At 35.3% G+C, this 25,865-nt stretch overlaps 1 protein-coding gene across 7 annotated transcripts in view; it reads right to left on the bottom strand.

The window, feature by feature from the left end:
* TBC1D32 (TBC1 domain family member 32) overlaps nucleotides 1–25,865 on the bottom strand; it is a 179,508-nt gene that overhangs the window by 5,223 nt on the left and 148,420 nt on the right. For 6 of the 7 annotated variants that reach the window (XM_061131943.1, XM_061131944.1, XM_061131945.1 and 3 more), the window contains 2 exons: nucleotides 18,177–18,317; nucleotides 6,105–6,293 (listed from right to left, as the gene is read on the bottom strand). In XM_061131943.1, coding sequence (XP_060987926.1) covers nucleotides 6,105–6,293; nucleotides 18,177–18,317 — 330 coding nt within the window. Of the gene's footprint in view, nucleotides 1–6,104; nucleotides 6,294–18,176; nucleotides 18,318–25,865 lie in introns of those variants that run through there. The other variant, XM_061131950.1, reaches the window with a different exon arrangement.

Genomic DNA, 25,865 nt, shown 5'->3' with positions numbered 1-25,865 from the left:
GATGCTGGACAACGGTCAATGAGTGAATGAGCAGTCCTTTTGCTCAGTGCCTGTCATTCAATAAGCATTCACAGTGTCAACGGTGGTCCTAATAATTTTGTTAAGCTACATTCTCGGAAATGATTGAGCTAGATTTTCTTGATTGCACTGCAAATTTATAATGTTAAGCATGGATGGGCTCACTAAAAGGAGGATGAATAGAGATGGGGGAAATAAGTAACTACTAACTTTTTTTAAAGCACTTGCAATGTACCAGATAATGTTGTACAAGTATTTCACAGATAGCATCTCATTTCATTCCTCCACAACTCTAAGTAATAGGTATTATTTCATACTCAATTAACATATGAGAAAAATTAGGCATACGGAGGTAAGCAACATGCCCAAACTTACACAGAGTGGCAGAATTTAACTTGAGGTGGGCTCAAATGATGTAAGGTGAAGGCAAAAAACATAAATGAAAACCACCGTTGAATAACACACTGAACATGTTGCATCTGTTCCTTCAGATGGTGAATTCTTTTTAATACTATAAACACTTCTGCCTTTTAAGAGCTTACTATACAATTAGTTTTTTTTTTCTTCCTTCAGTCTGATCTCTATTTCTTATGCCAACATGTTCGAGTAACCACAGCTGCAAGTAGAAACAACAAAAAAACCCACTTGACAATTTACTGATGGGATGAAATTAATCTGATTTTTACATAATTATAAATTGATTTCTCCCTAATATGCAGGATTTACTTGAAGCGTTTTAATTAAGTATTTTGAGTCTTTGCAGCCTAATTTTCACTGGAAGGCAATCTTTTCCCAGCCTGGCATTTCAGTGATGTTTTTCCCCGGGTTGAATTCATAAACTAAAACTAAGATCACTGCCAGCCTATTAGCATGCAGAAAGCAATGAAATACAGTTAGTCTGCTAAAACAGTGGGTCTTCTTAAATACCATCAAAGTGAGTCTACCTAAACTTGCTTTTGTGTGTGTCTGTGTGTGTGTGGAGGGGGGGTGGGGGGGTGCATGTGAGAGAGAGAAAAAGAGATAGAGATTCATTAAAAAACAAACCAATCCAACTTTAGATTTTCAAGTCTGAGATATTGAGAAAATTAATTTTGTCAGATGATGTTTTTGTTTCTGAAAGCTTGATGCCTACAGATTTTCTGAATTATCATCTGTCACAGAAAAATGTTAGGTCCAAGGGCTAAGATTTTCAGCACACCTTCAGAAGTTGTCTTCTAGCTCAGCAGTAATTTATCCAATGCCACAGTGTGGGAATAATGCACTTAGTTGCTCTATTATCCAACCCACATTTTTGTTGTGTCTAAAAAGATACTGCAAAATACCTTGCTGATCTTACACCCATGGCATTCATCTAATCTTTCAGTGGTTTAATCAAATGAGGAAATATAAACAAGTTATTCTGCTTGTTTTTTTTTTAATTAGATGAAACTTAGTTAAGAAATTCCAAGTCGTCTTTTTTAATATACTGATCATGAAGAATTATTCAGGGGGTTACCATAAATACAAACACTGAGTCTAGACTCTATTACTTAATTTCAAATCTTGAGCCCAAACCAAAGCGAATACAGAATGAGTTGGTATTTTCTCTATACTATATGCTTCAGAGAGATTTTTATTCCTAAAGCAATGCTTCTATCATATCCTTTTCTGTCAATACATGAAATTAAACAGGGAAAAGAATTTCGTATTTTCAATCTTCTGCAATTATCTCATTTTCTCAAGTTTCTCAGGATAACTGATAATACTGTAATTGAAAACATGTTTGTGGTTTTTCAATATTTTGGAAACTATTTCAATTGTGTCTAATTATTTGAACTCATTTAGCACAGTTGATGTTTGTTCTATTTTATATAATGATTAATATCCTTTTTATTTTTTTATTTTTCATCTTCACACTAATTTATTCTTAAAAGAACCGTAACAGGACTGAAAATTCTGTGCTTTCCCATTGTGTTCTATTTAAAAAAATTTTCTTTCCATTTATTTTTATTAGTTGGAGGCTAATCACTTTACAATACTGTAGTGGTTTTTGCCATACATTGACATTAATCAGCCATGGATTTACATGTGTTCCCCATCCCAATACCCCCTCCCGCCTCCCACTCCATCCCATCCCTCTGGGTCTTCCCAGTGCACCAGCCCCAAGCACTTGTCTCATGCATCCAACCTGGGCTGGTGATCTGTTTCACCCTTGACAGTATACTTGTTTCAATGCTGTTCTCTCAGAACATCCCACCCTCGCCTTCTCCCACAGAGTCTAAAAGTCTGTTCTGTACATCTTTGTCTCTTTTTCTGTTTTGCATATAGCATTATTGTTACTATCTTTTTAAATTCCATATATATGTGTTAGTATGCTGTAATGTTCTTTATCTTTCTGGCTTACTTCACTCTGTATAATGGGCTCCAGGTTCATCCATCTCATTAAAACTGATTCAAATGAATTATTTTTAATGGCTGAGTAGTATTCCATGGTGTATATGTACCACAGCTTCCTTATCCATTCATCTGCTGATGGGCATCTAGGTTGCTTCCATGTCCTGGCTATTATAAACAGTGCTGCGATGAACATTGGGGTGCACGTGTCTCTTTCAGATCTGGTTTCCTCAGTGTGTATGCCCAGAAGTGGGATTGCTGGGTCATGTGGCAGTTCTATTTCCAGTTTTTTAAGGAATCTCCACACTGCTCTCCATAGTGGCTGTACTAGTTTGCATTCCCACCAACAGTGTAAGAAGGTTCCCTTCTCTCCACACCCTCTCCAGCATTTATTGCTTGCAGACTTTTGGATAGCAGCCATTCTGACTGGGGTGTAATGGTACCTCACTGAGGTTTTGATTTGCATTTCTCTGATAATGAGTGATGTTGAGCATCTTTTCATGTGTTTGTTAGCCATCTGTATGTCTTCTTTGGAGAAATGTCTGTTTAGATCTTTGGCCCATTTTCTGACTGGGTCATTTATTTTTCTGGAATTGAGTTTCAGGAGTTGCTTGTATATTTTTGAGATTAATCCTTTGTCTGTTTCTTTATTTGCTATTATTTTCTCCCATTCTGAAGGCTGTCTTTTCACCTTGTTTATAGTTTCCTTTGTTGTGCAAAAGCTTTTAAGTTTCATTAGGTCCCATTTGTTTATTTTTGCTTTTAAAAATAGCTTTGTTACAAAAGTAGGGGCTCATTCTTCAAAAATTAAAAAAAAAAAGAGCCCTCATAAATACATACAATAAACAGTAAAAGTCCCCTGAACTACTCTACGTCCTCTTTCCTCTCAGAAACAGTCATTACTAAATATGTAGTCAGGGCATAACATGTAATCTATGTAAGAATATCATTATGGCTGTGGTATGTAGTTATATTGAAAATTATTGATTTTTTTTTTTCCCCTTTGTACAAGTCTGAGCTTTTGGATCAGAAAGTATAAAACATAATTTCAAACGTTTAATCCCCATAACAACAGTTTAATGAGGACTTTTAAAGTCTTTCTGACTTGGTGGATTTTCTGAGGAAAGGAAGAATAAAATCACTTCCTTAATACAAATTTCATTATTGATTAATATGTGAATAACTGAAAAATACTGTACATATGTTTACATACTTTTCAAAGAAGACATTTTAACTGGGCTTAATGGAGTAGTTAAAGGGGTATGTAAATGCAATAGAGTACACTGGAATTTATCTCACAAGAAAAATAACTGCTCATCAAAAGAGCTCAACGACCCCAAGATCTACCTGCTGGAAATAAAACAAAAAATAACATGAAGTCATGGTATTAGAAAGGCATTTTTCCTAATACCTCAGATGAATGCAAACAGTAGGAGTAAGAAGTAAGGTTAGCTCCAGGACAACTGCTTAAATTAATTCTTTGCCAACATGCTCTTACTTTGGATTTAAACCAATTCAATTAAAATTTTAGTAATTTAAGTAGGACTTAGCAAAGATAATCTTTTATCTTTAAAAAACCCTCATTTTAAAATTCTTTAGTTTTAAATTGAAAGCATTATGCCTAGAGCATAACAGAGTTTGGGAAATATTTAAAGAGGTCACCACTTGTAAACTCTATTATTTTTCCTGGCAGTAATCAGGAAGAGACGAGACTGCAATAATCACCAGCATCTATCAGGTTTAAAGATGATGCAATATATGGACAACCCTCTGGTGGAAAGGAAGGTGTTTAGTAATTTTTGTTATTCAATGTGAATAAAATTAAGGCCATTAATCTCTCCCTTTGTATTTATTAACATGCTTTGTTTACTCTAACAAGCATTTATTGAGCACCTGCTATGTACCAGGTGCTGTTCAAAGCACTGAAAAATACACTAGTAACTGAGATAGACAAAATCACAATCCTTGTGGAGCTTATACATTATACTGGGGAAGACTGACAAAATTATATTTAAAATAATTTCAGTCAGTGACAAACACTATAAAAGAAACTAAAGTAGGATATGAGATTAGATAATTATAGGTTAGGAGGCATTCAAATCTAAGTATTTCGGGAAATTTTAGGCCCTGAAATCCCTTTAACTGACGACTGCAACTAATGAAAATGCCCCTTAGTGAAAAGGAACCCACATTTTGTCCTCAATATAATTCTCATTTACGTAACCATCCCTGTTCTCCAAATTATCTTTTACAGATAATTTTTTTCTACCGAACTTCTTTCTTCTACCGAACTTCTACCGAAACTTCTACCGAAGTTTCTACCGAACTTTTCCGTCTGCTTGTATGACCATTGTGTTATACTTTATTTCCTTAAGAATGTTTCTAAAATCATAATTCTACGATAAATGTAGGAAGCTTGAGACCTTTTGGATTTAGTATTTATGAAATAAGAATGATTGACAGTTTATCAATCTTAAATGATCAATGACATTTACTTACAAAAGACATCATCAAATGACAAGTGAATCAGAAGGAGAATGATAAATACCATATTCTAACGCATATATATGGAATCTAGAAAAATGGTACTGAAAAATTTATTTACAGGGCAACAATGGAGAAAGAGACAAAGAGAATAGACTTATGGACATGGGGAGAGGGGAGGAGAGGGTGGGATGTATGGAAAGAGTAACAAGGAAATTTGCACTACGATAAGTAAAATAGATAGCCAGTGGGAATCTGCTGTATGTCTCAGGAAACTGAAACCGGCTCTGTGTCAGTCTGGAGGGGTGGGATGGGGAAGGAGATGGGAGGGAGGCTCAAAAGGGAGGGGATACATATATTCCTATGGCTGATTCATGTTGAGGTCTGACGGAAAAGAGCAAAAATAAGAAAAATAACTGAAAAATATCTAACAATAAATAATAAAAATAAAATTAATTCACATGGAAATTATTTGTCCACCCAGAAAAAAGCTACATATGACAAATGTTGGTTCTGGGGTAAGTGTGTACATGCATGCGTATGTATCTGAGGGTATCAGGGGGAGGGAAATATACTTTAAATTCAAGGAAATATTTCAACTTAAAACAAAGTTGAATTTACAGCAAGAATCACACATAGGGAGGTATTTATATATCTTATATTCTCTAAAGTCCAGAGTTTCAAAAGTCACATTATTGTGAGAAAGAAAGCTATTAGATCTTGCTTTAAAATATTAACTTCTGTACTCTATATAATAATGACTTTAAAAATAGTGTTATGATAGATTCTTTCATGGAAACCTTTCAAAAAATATTTCAAAGTTTAGAAAAATAGAGTATGAAGGTATAAGAAATTACATTTTTTTTAAAGTTTCAAAGCTGTGTATTAATACATAGTAATTTGACTTTTATTAGCTAAACAAGATACAGGAGTATAAAAAAAAAAGGCCTTTAGGCACAGCATACTGGTTAAAAGCAAAATTTTGTAGCCAGACAGCTTAACTTCATATCCCAGCCCCATCACAGTTTAGCAGCATTCACCAGCAGTAAAATCTTGGGCAATGTACTTAACACCTGTTTCCTCATATCTAAAGTAAAGATAATAATACCTACCTCTCAATGTTGTTTTTAGGATTGAATGAGCATATAGAAAAATATCTGGCACTAGGCACCCCATCAAAGTTGGTAACTTTCAACCAACAGTTTTCCTCTAGAAATAAAGTCACTCACTTTTAGGAAAACCTGCAGATCTTGAGTCTGAGTGTGTTGTAGAATGTCTTGCTGAAGATGTTTGAATATAGCTATACAGATATACACTTGATAATCTGGACCAAGGAAAACACAGGTAGCAATGTAATGGCAGATTTCTACCCAATCTAAATAATTCCAAAAACACTGAGTTATCCATTGCAGGCAAATCTAGGAAAAAAAAGAAAAAGTTAGTTTATCAGAAAACTGATATAGCCATATTTGACTTTTAAAAAGCAGTACTCAGTAACTCACATAAAACCATTCAATCAAAATAGACAGTCTGACTACAAGAAGCCTAATAAGGATATAAGGATGCCTCACCTACTTGCCTAATGTGTGAGAAAACTCTAATGGCCTTGGGACTCAGGACTTAGGGGTTAACTGATGGTGTTCATACTGTTCCTATGCTATTTGTAAATGCCTTCTTGATTCATATTGTCCTTCTCTTACCTATAACACCAGTCTGCTCTCCTCAGATAACAAATGCTGAGACTATTTTAATTCAGAGATGGGAGCATCTTCTATCCTACCTAGAATCACAGATGTATAATTATGCAGATGACAGATTGCTAAATGTTACATTAATGCAAATGGACTCTTGCTGAATAATAAAACAATTTAAATCAACCAGAATTATATAACATAGAAACTGAGAGCTAATGTATAGAATTCAAAAATGAGACTTTTTACAAAAATCATTTCTTACTTTCTGAAAAACATTTTTCAGATTATAAAAGCAAAACATGCAAACTAAAAAACAAAATTTTTAAAAATGATACAGTGATTAACATTGCTAATGTTTTGGTACATTAATGTTATCGGTGGAATTGTGTCTCTCCCCTCAAAATAAGTCAAAGTCCTAACTCCCAGGATCTATGAATGTGACATTATTTGAAAACAGAGTCTTTACAGAGGTAATCAAGTAAAATGAGGTCATTAGGCTGAGCCTTATTCCAACATGACTTATATCAAAGAAACTGAAAATGTGAACACACAGCGGGAAGGCCCTGAAAAGACACATGGAGACTCTCACATGAAGACAGAAGATTGGAGTGATGTATCTATAAGCTAAGAAATATCAATGGCGACCAGAAGAGAGGAAAGAGGCATCAAACAGTCCTTTCTGAGTGCTGTCTAAGGGAACACAGCCCTGCCAACACTTTTATCCTCTCAAACTGTGAGATGATAAATTGCTATTGTTTTAAGCTACTGAGTTTGTGGTACTTTGATATGACAGTCCTGGGAAACTGAGACAATTACTTTCAAATATTTTAATTTTCATTTATGATTTAAAAATTACCACTGAGGAGAATTTTCTTTTCTTTAACCTCTCTTCACTACAGTTTTGGTTTTTAGGGGTAAGGAGCAAGGAATGGGAACAAATATAGTGTCATATCTCAATCTGTCATACAAAGATAAAGAAGACACACAAATTTTCCTTTTTTGTTCTATTGTTTGGACCTTTAAAAAATACATTCTCCAATAGTTTCTAAAATTTCATTTTATATCCCTGACTCAATTTGGGGGGAATGATGATTCTGCTTTTAACTGCCTTTAACATGGGTATTAGTTTGATAAGGTTGTCATAACATGGTAACACACTGGGTGACTTAACAGAAATTGATCGTCTAATAACTCTGGAGAAGTCCAGGATCAAAGTACTGGCAGGGTTGGTTTCTTCTGAGGCCTCACTTCTTGGCTTGTAAATGGCCATCTTCTCCCTACATTTTCACATTTCATTTCACAGAGGTCTTCCCTCTGTCCGTCTAGTATCCATATAACTTCCTGTAAGGATAATGGTAATATTGGATTCAGACCCACCCTAATGACCTCTGTGCTGTGCTTAGTCACTCAGTAGTGTCTGACTCTGTAACCCCATGGACTGTAGCTTGCCACTGTTCTCTGTCCATGGGGATTCTCCAGGCAAAGATACTGGAGTGGGTTGCCATGCCCTCATCCAGGGGATCTTCCTGACCCAGGGACTGAAGCAGGTCTCCCTCATTGCAGGCAGATTCTTAGTACTGACTGAGCCATCAGGGAAGCCCATTTTAATGACCTCATAATTAAGTTCAATGATCTCATTGTAACTTAATAACCCCTTTAAAGTTTCCCAGGTGGCACCAGTGGTAAAGAATCCGCCTGCCAATGCAGGAGACGTAAGAGACATGGGTTCAATCCCTGGGTTGGGAAGATCCCCTGGAGAAGGGCATGGCAACCCACTCCAGTATTTTTGCCTGCAGAATCCCACAGATAGAAGTGCCTGGCAGGCTACAGCCATGGGATCGCAAAGAGTCGGACACGACTGAAGTAACTTAGCACACACACACCGCTTTAAAGACTCTATATCCAAATATAGCCTCATTCTGAGGTACTGAGGCTTAGAATTTCAACATATGATTTTTTTTTTTTTTTTGCAGGGAGGATACTGTGGTTTTTTCAGTAGTCATGTACAAATGTGAGAGTTGGACCATAAGGAAAGCCGAGTGCCTCAGAACTGATGCTTTTGAATTGTGGTGCTGGAGAAGACACTTGTGAGTCCCTTGGACTACAAGGAGATCTAACCTGTCAGGAAATCAATCCTGAATATTCACTGGAAGGACTGATGCTGAGCAGAAGTTCCAATACTTTGGCCACCTGATGCAAAGAGCTGATTCACTGGAAAAGACCCTGATGCTGAGAAAGACTGAAGGCAAAAGGAGAAGGGGGCAACAGAGGGTGAGGCGGTTAGATAGCATCACCGGCTCAATGGACATGAATTTGGACAGGCTGTGGGAGACAGTGGAGGACAGAGGAGCCTGGCATGCTGCAGTCCATGGGGTGGTGAAGAGTCAGACATGACTTAGCGACTGAACAACAAATCAGCCCATATCAGATATTACATTTTCGTTTTCCATTCATCATTACTCAAGTCAACCATTAACATATTAACTTCAGCTATTACAGGCATATCTTTTTTTTTCTCATCTTCCGGTCATATTTCTTATTATTGATAATGCTGACTATATATAACCAAGTATTTTTTTTAACTGTAATTCTGTTCTCAGGATCAGAATTTTCTTTACAAATATGTTCCCTTCTATTATGCACCAAGATATTTTTATAGGGCCATGGGTTAACTCAATATTGAATTTGAATATATACATGAACATTCAATATTTGTCAATGGACAGGATATATTTAATTTATTTTGGTCCTAACTTTAAATTTCATTTCGTAGCAAAAGGATTCTTCTCCTAAATCTCGACCTGGAGGGCAGGTTGGCAATGCAAAGTTAATTACCAAACTTCCACTGCCCAACCAAGTATCGACACAGTGTGGCTCTAATGCACTGGGGAGGAAGTAACCCTTGCTTGTACTTGACTAGATGGGTTGAAGCAGTCAGTGGCTCTTTGATTAGAAGCAAAACTTTTAATTCCCAAATGCACTGCTGCCAGGGTTCTGTCCATACTTTGTTACAGCTATAAATACTAGTCAACCAAGGGCCATGCTTTGTTAATGAAAATGAAAGACTCTAGATGAATGAATAAGAGAAACAACTGAAGAATGAAAATTAATGCGAATGATCTGGGCAGCCAGAGAAATCAGTTCCCATTCAGCTGTAGCTTCATGGGTGACTAGCAAGTCGATAATGATGAAGGGATAACAGTTCCCATCTTCTTTTTAGTTGGTCTGACTATTCTACAGGTTGAAAGGTGTGAAACTGTTGACCACTGACTCATTTTGACCTTTAAACCTACCAATTTTATGATTCAAAGACATCTGAAGTCAAAATACTTATTCATAAAGCTTTATCCATAATGGTTAAAAGAAAGCTGTCCCCAAATCTGTAATTACTTACTTATTATACATGGTTTCTAAAGCAACTGCAATTTTCTGGGATTTACACAACATTCAAGCACTATTTTCTATGTTTTTTTTTTTTTTTCCCCCATTAAACAGAGAATGTGCATGTGTGCTGAGTCACTTCAGTTGCAGCCGACTCTTTGCAACCCTATGGACAGTAACCTGTCAGGCTCCTCTGTCCATGGGATTTTTCAGGCAAGTATACTGGAGTGAGTTGCCATGCCCTCCTCCAGGGGATCTTCCTGACCCAGGGATTGAACAAGCAGCTCTTACATCTCCTGAACTGGTAGGCAGGTTCTTTACTTGCACCATTTGGAAAGCCTCAAATGGAGAATAATCCCAGCCTTTTCAACATGTGGGAAATTTGAGAGGGAAAACGAAAGATTATAATTGAAAGCATTTTGAAAATATATCAAGTGCTATGTAAATGTTATTCTATAACAAAGGTACAGATGTTTATTATTCATTTAACAAACACTTATGCACCTAATATACAACAAGCATTATTATAATTCTTAAGTGAACAAAAGACATTTAGTCCCTGTTCTCACATAACGTGCACTTAAAGAGGAGATATACACCTTTTAAATATATGAGCTTCTTCATTTGGCAGAAATTATACCAGCTACTGCTATTACATGAGCAAAATATTCCAGAACTATTCAATTGTAACAGAATTCAAAACACTATATCCCTGGAAGAATACTAAACTATGAGTTATGTCTTTTAAACCTTAAGCAAATAGCTTCTCTATTTTTATAAGATGAAATGATCTATACATTAGCTGACAGTCCAGGGTTCTAACAGGACAAAAGAAATAATATGTCTCCAAACAGACATGATGAACTCTTTTCTTTAACATTTTTATTATGGAATTATTCCAAATACACATAATAGGAAGAAAGCATTATATAAACCAGAGCCATCACAGTTTCAAAATTTGGATTGACTGACATGTCTCTGAAGTCCATTTTCCTCTACAGGTTTCCCTTCTTAAAGCTTTTAAGATAAAACACATTATAAATTGCTATTTATTATATCTGTGCTTGCATTAAAACAAACTGAAGATCTGAGTTATCAATGGTATCAATTTTTTGTTTCATTTACTGAACAAGACAAAAATAAGAATCCAGAATAATAATACCAGCACTACCATAAGCAACATGAATACTTAAAACAGTAATATTTCTGTTGTTTTCTTTGTCATTTAGACAACATATCACTTAGCATGTACAGTCAAATGCCTGTGTTTTAAAGTGCCTTAAAAAAAATTTAAGTGCCTTTCAGGGTGTGGAGAAAAAGAAACCCTCCTATACTGTTGGTGGGAATGTAAATTGGTGCAGATACTCTGGAGAACAGTATAGAGGTTCTGTAAAAACTAAAAACAGAGTTACCATATGATCCAGCAATCCTACTCTTGCGCATATATGTGATGAAAGCTCTAATTCAAAACGACACATGCACCTCAATGATCACTGCAGCACTGTTTACAATAGCCAAGACATGGAAGCATCCTAAGTGTCTATCTAGAGATGAATAGATAAAGATGATGTGGTATATATATACACAATACGGTATCAGTCTTAAAAAAAGAATGAAATAATGCTATTTGCAGCACATGGTTGGACCTAGAGATTATCATACTAAGGGAATTCAGAGAAAGACAACTATCATGATATCACTTATATGTGGAATCTAAAAAAATGATATAAATGAAATTATTTACATAACAGAGAGTCAGACATAGAAAACAGACTTTCTTGGTTACCAGAGGACACAATAAGGGTGTGTGGGAGATAAATTAGGAGTGTGGGATTAACATATAAACACTACTATATATAAAATAGATAAATAACAAGGACCTACTAGAGAGGACACGAAACTATATTCAATGCCTTGTAATAACCTATAATGGAAAAGATTCAGAAAATAACATATGTATGCATAACTGAATCACTTTGACATACATCTGAAATTAACACATTGAAAATTTACTATACTTTGAAAATGGTTAAATAATTAAAGTGTTTCTTACAAGGTTATATTGTCAAGTAGGTACTGTTCAGTCAGTCAGTCAGTTCAGTAGCTCAGTCAGGTCCGACTCTTTGCGACCCCATGAAGCGCAGCACACCAGGCCTCCCTGTCCATCACAAACTCCCGGAGTTTACTCAAACTCATGTCCATCGAGTCGGTGATGCCATCCAGCCATCTCATCCTCTGTCGTCCCCTTCTCCTTCTGCCCCCAGTCCCTCCCAGCATCAGGGTCTTTTCCAATGAGTCAACTCTTCGCGTGAGGTGGCCAAAGTACTGGAGTTTCAGCTTCAGCATCAGTCCTTCCAATGAACACCCAGGACTTATCTCCTTCAGGTACTGTCAGGGTCATTTAATTATATGTATTTATAGTATGATATGAACTATTTAAATGACCCCAAAGTAAGGTATATTTCCTAACTCTTCAGCTCATTCCTTACTTATCCCTATAAGCAATCACTTAACAAAATATGATACATCCTTTCATTTTTTAATACAAGCACACTTGAACTTGTATTTATATTCCCACCCTTTCCCATGTAAATAGTAACATACTAAACACTTTTTTGTTTTTGGTCTCCACCTTTTTCTCTCTTAACAAAAGATCCTGAGTATCACTCCATGGCAATATACAGAGGTATTTCTTATTCAGTTTTATAACTGCATAGTATTACCCTGTAGATAAACCACAACTAACTCAACAAGTCCCTATTTACAGACACGTGTATTATTCCTAGTCTTTTGATAGTTACTGTTGTTGTTCAGCTGTTAAGTCATGTCTGACTCTTTTGCAACTCCATAGACTGTAGCCCGTCAAGCTCCTTTGTCCATGGGATTTCCCAGGCAAGAACACTGGAGTGGATTGCCATTTCTTTCTCCATGGAATCCTCCCGATTCAGGTACTGAACAGGTGTCTCCTTCATTGACAGGCGGATTCTTTACCACTGAGCCACCAGGGAAGTCCCAATCTTTATACTATATGCTCCTATATGCTATAAAACATATTTGTACACATGCATTTTCAAAATTTTTGTCAGTGTATCTCTGGGATAGATTTCTATAAATGAGATGGCTGAATGAAAGGGTAAATGCATGTGTGCTTCTGCTAGAAAGTGCAAAATTCCCTCATATAAGCCTCAAAAATATACTATTAATAAAATTGCTATTAGCAATTAATGGAATAGATGACAAAGAAAGTAAACTAATTATGTTTTTATGGTAAACCAATATTCCTTACACTTAATTATATTTGAAACATTTAAATGACTTTTTGGGCCACTAACACATTCACTTTAGGATAAAAAGGGAGGAAAATTCCTTACACAATATGTATCGAAATGTACCATAGCCTTCCTAGAAAAGTTTGCTCCTTATACTTAAGCTTATGCCAAAGGACGCAGACTTCTCGATAGCTCAGTTGGTAAAGAACCCACCTGCAATGCAGGAGATCCTGGTTTGATTCCTGGGTCGGAAAGATCCTAGAAAAGTTTGCTCCTTATACTTAAGCTTATGCCAAAGGACGCAGACTTCTCTGATAGCTCAGTTGGTAAAGAACCCACCTGCAATGCAGGAGACCCTGGTTTGATTCCTGGGTCGGAAAGATCCGGTAAAGAAGGGATAGGCTACCCACTACAGTATTCTTGGGCTTCCCTTGTGGCTCAGCTGGTAAAGAATCTGCCCTGTGGGAAACCTGGGTTCAATCCCTGGGTTGGGAAGATTGCTTGGAGAAGGGAAAGGCTACCCACTCCAGTATTCTGGCCTGGAGGATTCCATGGACTGTATAGTCCATGGGGTTGCAAAGAGCTGGAAACAACTGAGAGACTTTCACTTTCATGACAAAGGACATATGATGCAACACTGATAAAAACATCATTATTGTATCTAAGGTAAATTATTTTCAGTAAATTTACCTAAAGGTAAATTTATTGTATCTAAGGTAAATAAAACATCATTATTGTACCTAAGGTAAATGTATCTAGATATAAAACAATCTTCAAAAAATGTACTTAATTCTTTAGTAAAAACATTAATTAGAACAATTACTTAAGAATACCTGATTAAGTCAAAATAGGTATGCCCTAAATGATTAAGTTTTATGATACAAAGATGCTATTTTTAACAACTCTTTTGGCATTATTTTATCTATTTATCATAGAAAGAATGTTAGTAAAGTAAGATGTGGTTTCAAGTGAAGTCTTTGCTATCAGGGTTATATCAGTAAGTCAATTCACTCACTTCACTTATCCTGAATTTCCCTGAATTTCTCCATCTGTCAAATGAAGTTAAAATTTTAAATGGAATAACATCTGAAAACACACTTTTATACTGTAAAGCACTGATATAAATAAGTAAGTATATTTATTGCACTTATAGACAAGACACTATGTCGAGATACTTAAAAGACTTGAAGATATATCAGGCATACATATCTTTAACAAACTTCAACTAGTAAGAAAGAGGTAAACACACAAATAATGATTTCACAAAGCAAAAGATATATTTCTACTAGAAGAGTAACACAGAAACTGCATACAATTCAAAGCAGAATCATCTACTTGTAAGTGATCCTAAAAGTTTCCATTTGGACAGATATCAAAGATAAATAGACAAGTAAAGATGGGGCACAAAGAGGGAGAAGGTATCATTTCAAATAGCAACATCAACAACATAAAGAAAGGGAAAGCTTGGGGACATGCACATACAAGGGGCATCCTAGTCTTGAAATCTTGCTTTACATTTGTATACTTTGCATTTTCAAAAGGCACTGTCACAAAATAAGAAACAATAGGTTTCTTTAATCCTGCTTTCATGGAGGGGGGAAAAGCAGCAATGAGAAGAATCAAGAGATTTTTCTGGAGTATATTTGGAGGATTATCCATGTTAGCTCACTTGCTGACACAATATAGTACAATAATGATATGCAAAATGATGACTCCAAGGAATTACAAAAGTTAAGTCATTAAAGATATGGGGTACTTCTTAGGAGAGGAAAATTACTAAAATAAAATAAAGCTTTTTCTTTTAAATTAAAGAATAAAATTCAACATTTTCATTAGAATATGTGATTTTCTGTTCATTTTAAAAGTATATTTTCATTTTGATCTTCCTTCTGATCTCAAATGCTAATCAACAAATATGTATTTCTAACTACATTTAATTTTTTGTATTCTAGTTACTTATTATTTTTAGTCTAAAGATCTGTATATTCTATTTAGCAATCTGCTCACAAATTCTTTCATTAATCAACCAATCCCTTAACGTCTATAAGTATGCAATTTTAAAAAGCATGGCTCCTAATTAGATCAGAATGAGTAAACTTTGAAATACAAAATTTGTTTCTAAATAATTACTTAACTACACATACCAAGTTATTTAAATGTTGTTTTCATATTTCATAATTAGCAATAAAATGGTGAATAATAACAAAGCAATGATACATACTTCTTAAGACGCACAATGATTAGCTCACATAAGGAGCCATAGAAAGGCATTTTTACATTAGGTAACTTAAGAAATATAATAACATTACTACTCAGAAATAATGCAATAGTTTTTTATTAGGTAAATCTACATGTATGCAGCTTCAAATTGATAAAAGCATATCAAATTGTTAAAGAAAAGCCAAAATGATAAAGAGGTACCAAGTTGATATTGTGGGGCTTCGGGTACTGAAAGTTTTCCCCACAGTTTTTGGTCATCCATTCTTAAATGTTTGGTGCAGATGGTAAAGAATCTGTCTGCAATGCAGGAGACCCGGGTTCAGTCCCTGGGTTGGGAAGATCCCCTGTAGAAGGGAGTGGCAACCCACTCCAGTATTCTCCTCTGGAAAATCCCATGGACAGAGGAGCCTGGCGGGCTACAGTCCACGGGGTCCAAAGAGTCAGATACAACTGACTGACTGAGTACAGCACATAATCTAGAATGACAAAGGGAACTCTCCTTGGCTTTGTTAGGCAGTTAGAATAGGAAACAGGAGTCCAGAATGGCGGTGGCTAAAAGACAAGGAAGAGAAAAGCCCGCGAAAGTAGAACAAAAGAAGGTCCGAGGACCAGACTGAGGACCTCAGGTAGAACAAACAACACTCCTGGCTAGCCCAATTTACATAGGGCAGGCCCAAGGGGAGGAAAAAACATATAAAAAGAGGCGCCAAAGCAGGCTCTCTCTCCCCACCCCACCTCCCTTCGCGTCTTTGGGTCAACGTGCCCTCACACCTTGAAGATGGATTTTCCTGCTAATATCTAAATAAAATAGAGCTGTAACACTGAGCTGTAACACTGATTTGTCTAAGAGCTATAACACAGTCTGTTCGAGACCTGAGAGCTGTGACACGTTGAGGGCTTTAATGTCCGTCACTACAAATCTTTGCTGTGACGAGACAGAACCAAGGAGCATATGCTTGCCTGATAGCCTGAATTATTAAAAAAAAAAAAATATATATATATATATATATATATATATACACACACACACACATATATATATATACAAAAAGAAAGGATTGTTGAACTTATTGTAACTAATTCCAAGCAGAATTAAACATTTTGTGATTCAAAATTCTCAGAAGAGTTTTAGGTAAAAATATAGTAAGAGCCAGAATTGGTTAAGAAAGAACTGGCCTTTCCACTACATGCAATTCCTTTGTTATATTTAAACTTCTTATTAAACTTCAGGAAATTTAAAATTCAACAGGCAGAGTAACCTGATACAAGTAAATGTAATAAATGACATAAGGTCTCTTCAAAGTAAGTATAAAAGCATATATCATAATGTGAAGAATAATGTGATATGAATGTAATTTTTTTCAAAGTATCTATATTTTAACATAAAAATCTAAATTTCAAATTCAAATGCCCACTTTGACCTGAGAAAAATCTCCTTAAAGTGCACATAAGAGGAACCAATAGGTAGAAATAGCTAAATTGACTTTTTTAGGAGAGCATTAGGAAGTAAATAATAGGTTTATTTACTCTTACCCCATATTAAGATGCAATAATAAAGTTCAATACGCAAAACAGAATAGTAAATACAAATATAATAATAAACAAGTAGATAGGTCAAATTACAAAATAAGTAAAAAATTATTTCTCAAGAACTGAAGGGATTTGGATAGTGGAGGTTACTTTTAAAGGATATTTACAACTCAATAGGAAGTCCACTAAGACAGATGGGCAATGAATAAAAAGATACAACTAGTTAACAAAGCTGTGGAATTATAATCAACCTTATTAATGTTCAAAAAAGCCTCAAACCCTGCAAATTTTAAAAATTTAGCAATTAGTTTTGAAAAGCCCAAGTACCCAGTCCTGGAGAACAGACACTCTCTTCATTTCTATTAGAAGAAAAAATCAAAGCAACTTAGTATGTATCAAGAACCTTAAAAGTGTTCATATCTTTTGATTAAGTATCTACCTTCTGGGACTCTGACCTACAGATTCAATTCTAAAAACAAAAGAAAGATTTAAGTTTTAAATTTTAGCCTGATAACATATTAAGGAAGCAATCCACACTCTACCACTGAAAGACTGACTAAGCACAGGAGGGAGACATCTTTGGGTACTGCAAATAACCACATGCTCAATTCCAGGCCCTCAAGACATCATTGAACCTTCCCAGACTCCAAAAGAGAGCTTACTGTTAGATAAAATACAATATCTCACACATCAGATACCCAGTGGTGGTAAGAATTCTTGCCCTCAGTTAGTCTACTTAATCCTTGCAGAAGCCTTATGAAGAAGATACTATCATCTCCATTAAAAAGTCTACATGTCATAGATCTCCAGAATGTCTATGTCTTGAATAGCTGAAACAGAACTCATAATCTGTGAATGCCAGAGATCTACTATAACGGAAATGTGTATCCTGCAAGGCCTAGGGGAAAAAGACAGCTTAAAGATTTAAACACATATAGACATATAACTTGGCGAAGGAAATGGCAACCCACTCCAGTGTTCTTGCCTGGAGAATCCCAGGGACGGTGCAGCCTGGTGGGCTGCCATCTATGGAGTCGCACGAAGTTGGACACAACTGAAGTGACTTAGCAGCAGCAGCCGACATATAACTATTTACAAAATGATGTGATTAATTTTAATGTATGTCCTGTATTTGATGATAATATAATTTTCTTTGCAAAGACACTGAGATCTGGGAGTTGAAGAAATACTATTTTCCATGAATTACCTGTGATGGTGCAAAACCAGACATGTGAAAAGCTGAAAATACAAGTGGCACCTCTGCTTTCAGTAGCATTTCAATATAGTGAGTGCTGCAAAAATACACTGGATGAATGCCAGATTCTATAGTGTCAACAGGTAGGTACCTCTGCATGAAAGAGAAAAACCGAGAATTAATGAATATGCAGTCAATTTAAAAACAAACTCATCTAAATTTATGTTTTAAATTACTACTTCAAAATTAACATGGTGGCATAACAACCTACTGCAAATTTTATGTAAATTAAAAAATTAGAACGTTAAATACCACAGATTCTCAATAAAGGCAGTATGATATACTTTCCTTCTGAGAAAATGAATACAATTAGCACTTTGTAATTTTGACAAATTCAATCTCTATGGAATAATAGAGATGGGTATTACATGAAACAATAAATATATAAATAAGTACATGAGTAATAAATGCTTTACATTTTAATTCTAAGCATATTTCAATATATGTGTATTGTCCTTGGCTTTAGTCAATGACTCTAAAACATCAAAAGAGCTTATTTAGTTTGTCAGCTATTTGCCTAATCGGCTTTTTCTAAGCTAATGTTAAATAACCCAAAGACTTTATTTTTGGGGGCTCCAAAATCACTGCAGATGGTGATTGCAGCCATGAAATTAAAAGACACTTAGTCCTTGGAAGGAAAGTTATGACCAACCTAGACAGCGTACTAAAAAGCAGAGACATTACTTTGTCAGCAAAGGTCCATCTAGTCAAGGCTATGGTTTTTCCAGTGGTCATGTATGGATGTGAGAGTTGGACTGTGAAGAAAGCTGAGCACCGAAGAATTGATGCTTTTGAACTGTGGTGTTGGAGAAGACACTTGAGAGTCCCTTGCACTGGAAGGAGATCCAAACAGTCCATCCTAAAGGAAATCAGTCCTGAATGTTCACTGGAAGAACTGATGCTGAAGCTGAAACTCCAGTACTTTGTCCACTTGATCTGAAGAACTGACTCATTAGAAAAGACACTGATGCTGGGAAACATTAAAGGTGGGAGGAGAAGGGGACGACAGAGGACAAGATGGCTGGATGGCATCACCGACTCCATGGACATGAGCTTGAGTAAACTCCAGGAGTTGGTGATGGACAGGGAGGCCTGGCATGCTGTGATTCATGCGGTTGCTAAGAGTCGGATACGACTGAGCAACTGAACTGAACTGAACTAAAACCTGAGTTACAAATAATTGAAACTGAGAAATCTGTAAGAAATTCATCTCTAAAACCTGGTGCATCCTCATAAATGAATTCAAGCTATCCTATCTATCTACATATATATATATAATTTATTTCATATATTTTATATGTATATATATCATATATGTATAGATACATACACACATATATTTACAAATGCATTTTTCAGCAATTTCTTGATAAAGTAGATTATTTCAATTTAGTTCTTGGGTACAATTTATCATCATGAATGCTGTATGTTTTAATGTTACTGTAAACTCAACATCTAACCACAATACATTTTTTAAAGAAGAACAAACTTGAAGATGTAATTTTGAGTTAAGAAAAATTATTTGACTAGCAATTATATTCCATAGACTGATAAAAAATTTGATACTCAAATTGGATCCGCTCTCATAATGAATAATAAAACATGAAAACTACTGATAAATCACTGATCTCAGAAATTTTCATATATAACTCAAATTTAAATTTACCTTTGTATCTTTATTGGGCAGCTCAAACTTTTATTAATAAAAGAAAGTTAATACTTTAAAATCAAAACAAATTGAGCTCACATGTAACAATTACATGAGTTAAAATGAGAATTTTTGCAAATTTCATTGCCAAACTGTTTTTAAGAATTTATGTTTGAGTTATATAAGAAAATCAGTGATTTACCAGTAGTTTGCAGGTTTTATCATTCATTATGATAAATAATGATTTACCATTTCATATTGGAGAAATATGTATTTGTGGAAACATATAAGTATAAATATATATTTTATGATAGGTTCTTAGGGATTTATCTCACAGCACACACAAAAATTAATATTACATATTGATGACTGAAGACATGCATTGTATTAAATGAACATGTTGTAGTCAACTTCATATGGATGTTCAGACAAAGAAAATTACTTTTTTATTAAATAGCTAAGAATAAAAATATGAACTGAATGAGAATTAGCATCCTTTGATTTATCTTCTTTTGTTGAGTACACAATGTGTTTTCACTGATTACTAGTTGCAGAGTAGAATTAATGAATCTAATAAATATACCTAAGAGCAAAAATATCAACTCATACATATACAATACTTTAATTTTCAATGCAAATTAGATAACAATTTTCTGAATAGATACATAATAAGAGTGTAAAAATAATATATTTTAGAAATATTATTACACAGTGTTCTCTAAGTTGCTTAATACAATATATTTAGGTTTGTATAGACATGGGGACAATAGATTAATTAATTCTCTCGAAGAAAAAAAAACATTATTATGTAATGGATTCCCAAAGATAAGGCAAGAATTCTTCTACTCTTATGAATTATACTGTTGGAAGAAATTATGCCATAAATTTTGGTAACTAACAAAACTTCTAGCACCAAGTCCTACACAGAATAGCTACTCAACGAACTGACTGAATGACAATAAGATACTAATGATTACACCCTGTAATTACCAATAAACTCTCTTATAATAAGAGAAGCTTTGTTAACTGGTCTATTATCATTTCATAACTCTAATTTACAGTTAATGATATTCATAAACCAGATCAATGACCTCTCTGAGCCACATGAATATAACAAAGAATCTTCTGAATCATAAAATTATATTTGTTATACTTCTAGTGTTCTGATATATTTTGGGTAGTCACAACTCTTGGAAAGGATGGTAACTCAATAAAAGGTAACTCTAAAGAAAATTCAGAACATAGAATTAAGCAGAACACATACAGGATCACATCATTTAACACATCACCTACGTAACATATAAACTAGCCTAGTATCATGGAAAAAGTTATCAGTAAAATTTTTGGTTTGGGATATACTAAAATTGGCATGATATGAACCCATATGTTCATGTTATGCTGTTTCTTAAGAGTATTTGGCTTTAATAAAGATTAAAATGAAAGATAGGTGCTTAAAGAAAAATACAGTATGCAGTTTTTTTTTCTTTCACTACAGCCAGTTTTGATCAGTCATTTTATTTCTAACACTAAGGAAAACTTATGTATATTAAATAGAAAGACACTAGTAGAAAGACAAACTTTCCAAACCCATGCAAACTGATCCAACCCAATCCTGTCCTCCACTCTAGGGATCTGTAGGCTGAGAAGAGGTCATATTTGATTGGCATTGCTGCAGTTACGCTGTCAAGCATGTGCACCACGCACACCATGCAGAGGCCTGAATAAAAAACTCTGAATAGAAAACTTTTCGATTCAATTAATTCGAAAAAACAATATTTCTCCTCTCAGACAAAAAAGAACCACGCATAGGAAAAAGGAATCTTCTAAGATTCAAAGTCACATCTATGAAGGGGAAAGGACTTTAAAGCTTTTGCTCTTCCCAGTAAGTGATTGGTTACATGACTTACTACTGTTAATGCCTTGCAAATAGGTTACAAGTGTGTAATGACATGCTGATGATTATAACATTTAAATCTAAATGAACATTTCAATGCTATTAGAATTTTTAACTTTAAACCTCCTGTGTTGGATTATTATTAATTTATTTTATGAAAAGGAAGATACAGATATTCACACACTTATCTATATAAAATAATTAAATGAATATAAAGTGACTATCCTATTCCATGATACTTTCTTGCAGAACTACACTAGTAATTACAATGCAACATTATCCTGATTTATCATCAAGGAAGTTTTGTTTCTAAGTGAATTAAAATACTTCAGTTTTTATTTCAATTTGATTTGTTATCCTCTCTCATCTTTCAACTAACAGAGAAGGCATACATGATTGTTATTTTTATTATGATTATTATTTGAGATTAGGTATTCCTCCATGGAAATAACTGATTTCTTGATCTTTTGTAATCTATACTTATTAACAGCTTTGATGTTAACAATTAGTCAAACTGATTCTTGATGAAATTCCATAAAGAATGATTGTTTTATTATTCAGGAAGAATTTTCTTAAAGACAAAATTGGAAGATAATTTAACTAAATCAGTACATTAAAGGGTTCTTCTTGTCTAAATGGCTTAAGGACACATTTTTTCAAATTATTTTATCTCACAGTAATAGAGTTTATAAATTTTTAAAACTTTAATATTTCATTATTTCCTATATTGTTTCTAAGCCAAATTTTAAAATCGTTTTGATGCAATTTGTTTATAACACTTTTAAGAATGTAGGGAGCTCTCTTAAACACATTTTCTAAAGTAATAAAAGCCTACTGTCTTTTACATCTGTTGCTATTGTTCAGGCACTCAGTCCTACCTTACTCTTTGCAACCGCATGGACTGCAAAGAGTTGGACAGAACTGAAGTGACTTACCGCACATGCACACACATGGACTGCAGCACACCAGGCTTTCCTGTCCATAACCAACTCCTGGGGCTTACTCAAATTCATGTCCATTGAGTCAGTTGGATGCCATCCAACCATCTCATCCTCTGCTGCCCCCTTCTCCTCTTTCCCAGTATGAGGGCCTTTTCCTATCAGTCAGCTCATCAGGTGGCCAAAGTATTGGAGCTTCAGCATCAGTCCTTCCAATGAATATTCAGGGTTGATTTTCTTCAAGATTGATTTGATCTTCTTGCAGTCCAAGGGACTCTCAAAAGTCCTCCAGCACCACAGTTCGAAAAAATTACTCAGTGCTCAGCCTTCTTTATGGTTCTACCCTCACATACATACATGACTACTGGAAAAACCAGTTTTGACTGGTTTTTTGGCAAAACCATCATTTTGTTGGCAAAATGATGTCTTTGCTTTTTAATATGCTGTCTAGGTTGATTATAGCTTTTTTTCCAAGGAGCAAGCGTTTTTTAATTTCATGGCTGCGGTCACCATCTGCAGTGATTTTGGAGCACAAGGAAATAAAGTCTGTCACTATTTCCACATTTTCCCCATCTATTTGCCATGAAGTGATGGGACTGGATGCCAATGATCTTAGTTTTTTGAATGTTGAGTTTTAAGCCAACTTTTTCACTCTCCTCTTTCACTTTCATCAAGAGGCTCTTTAGCTCCTCTTCACTTTCTGCAATTAGGGTGGCATTCCTGAGGTTACTGATATTTCTCCCGGCAATCTTGATTTCAGCTTGTGCTTCATTCAGCCCGGAATTTCGCATGATGTACTCTGCATATAAGTTAAATAAGCAGGGTGACAATATACAACCTTGACATACCCCTTTTCCAATTCTGAACCAGTTCATTATTCTGTTGCTTCTTGACTTGCATACAGGTTTCTCGAGACAGGTAAAGTGGTCTGGTATTCCCATCGCTTTAAGAATTTTCCAGTTTGTTGTGATTCACAAAGTCAAAGGCTTTAGCATCGTCAATGAAGCAGAAGGAGATGTTTTTCTGGAATTCCCTTACTTTTTCTATAATCCAACGGATGTTGGCAATTTGATCTCTGGTTCCTCTGCCTTTTCTAAATCCAGCTTGTACATCTGGAATTTATCAGTTCACATATTGATAAAGCCTAGTGTGAAGGATTTTGAGCATTACCCTGCTAGCATGTGAAATGAGCACAACTGTATGGCAGTTTGAACATTCTTTGGCATTGCTTGAACATTCTTTGGCACTGTCCTCCTTTGGGACTGGAAAGAAAACTGACCTTTTCCAGTCGTGTGGCCATTGCTGAATTTTTTAGATTTGCTGGCATATTGAATGCAGCACTTTAACAGCATCATCTTTTAGGGTTTAAAATAGCTCAGATGGAATTCCATCACCTCCACTAGCTTTGTATGCAGTAATGCTTCTGAAGACTCACTTGACTTCACACTCCAAATGTCTGGCTCTAGGTGAGTGATCACACCATCGTGTTTATCCAGGTCAACAAGATCTTTTTTGTACAGTTCTTCTGTGTATTCTTGCCACTTCCTAATATCTTCTGCTTCTGTTAGGTCCGTATCATTCCTGCCATTTATTGGGCTCATCTTGGCATGAAATGTTCCCTTGGTACCTCTCATTTTCTTAATGAGATCTCTAGTCTTTTCCCATTTATTGTTTTCCTCTATTTCCTTGCACTGTTCACTTAGGAAGGCTTGCTTATCTCTCCTTGCTATTCTTTGGAACTTTGCATTCAGATGGGTATATCTTTCCTTTTCTCCTTCACCTTTCACTTCTTTTCTTAGTGATTTTAAGGCCTCCTCAGACAACCATTGGAGAAGGCAATGGCAACCCACTCCAGTACTCTTGCCTGGAAACTCCCATGGACAGAGGAGCCGGCTAGGCTGCAGTCCATGGGGTCACTAAGACTCTGAGAGGACTGAGTGACTTCACTTTCACTTTTCACTTTCATGCATTGGAGAAGGAAATGACAACCCACTCCAGTGTTTTTGCCTGGAGAATCCCAGGGATGGGGGAGCCTGGTGGGCTGCCGTCTATGGGGTCGCACAGAGTCGGACACGACCAAAGTGACTTAGCAGCAGCAGCAGCAGTAGCAGACAACCATTTTGCCTGATTGTATTTCTTTTTCTTGGGGATGGATGGTTTGGTCACCATTTCCTGTGCAATGTTATGAACCTCCGTCCATAGTTCCTCAGGCACTCTATCAGAACTAATCCCTTGAATCTATTTGTCACTTCAACTGTATAATCATTAGGGCCTTGAATGACTTAGTAGTTTTCCCTACTGTCTTCAATTAAAGTGAATTTTACATATATGTATCTAAATATTAATTCATACATTCAGCATATTTACTGAATAATTATGGTGGGGCATGTCAGTGGACAAAACCTTGCCCCAGAGAGATTACATGTAAGTGTGTAAGTAATAAATAAATACATAAATGAAGGAGCATATTCGGAACCGATATAGGCCATGGAACAAAAGGAAAAAAACAGAACAAGGGAATGGGGTTCAGGGCAAACAGGCTGAAGCTTTCCTGAGGTTAATTACACTAACACGGTCCTGTGCTAAAGATGGTGGAAAAGTCTGTGCTATTAACGGCTAAAGCTAAAGTGTCTTTAACATGTCTTTTGGCAAATGCAGATTTGCATATTTTGTCAACCTGCATAGAAAGTGTCAGTATAATGTTTAGAACCAATGAAACAAATATAATAGAAAAGGGCTACTTTTAAAGTAATATATTAAATCTTCTACCACATGCATTAACAAGTAAAGTGACACAGCAAAAAAAAAAAAAAAAAAAATCCAAAAGATTAAATCAAAAGTTTAAATCAAAAACATTTAAACTATGGAGTGGTGATTATACAGACATTAGTAACTGCACTTAGCTAACAGTTCTAGACAGAATCCTGGAAGAGCAATGTTAGCAGAATGTTATTTGCTTTACAAAGACAGTAAAACAAATTACTGGTAATAAAATATTCAACTTGGTATATCTGTAGTTGAAAAGAAAAAAATGATACTATAGAAGGCACAGCATGAGTCTTCACTGACAATATAGCTGCACTAACAGAAAGGTATAAAGCTTTACACTGAGTTCATTCTAAAACCCTTGAGTAATGTCACTCCATTCCATTCACAGATCT

The sequence above is a fragment of the Dama dama genome, chromosome 28 (assembly GCF_033118175.1).
Source record: "Dama dama isolate Ldn47 chromosome 28, ASM3311817v1, whole genome shotgun sequence".
NCBI classification, from domain to species: domain Eukaryota; kingdom Metazoa; phylum Chordata; class Mammalia; order Artiodactyla; family Cervidae; genus Dama; species Dama dama.
This window is presented reverse-complemented; position numbering and strand designations above follow the sequence as displayed.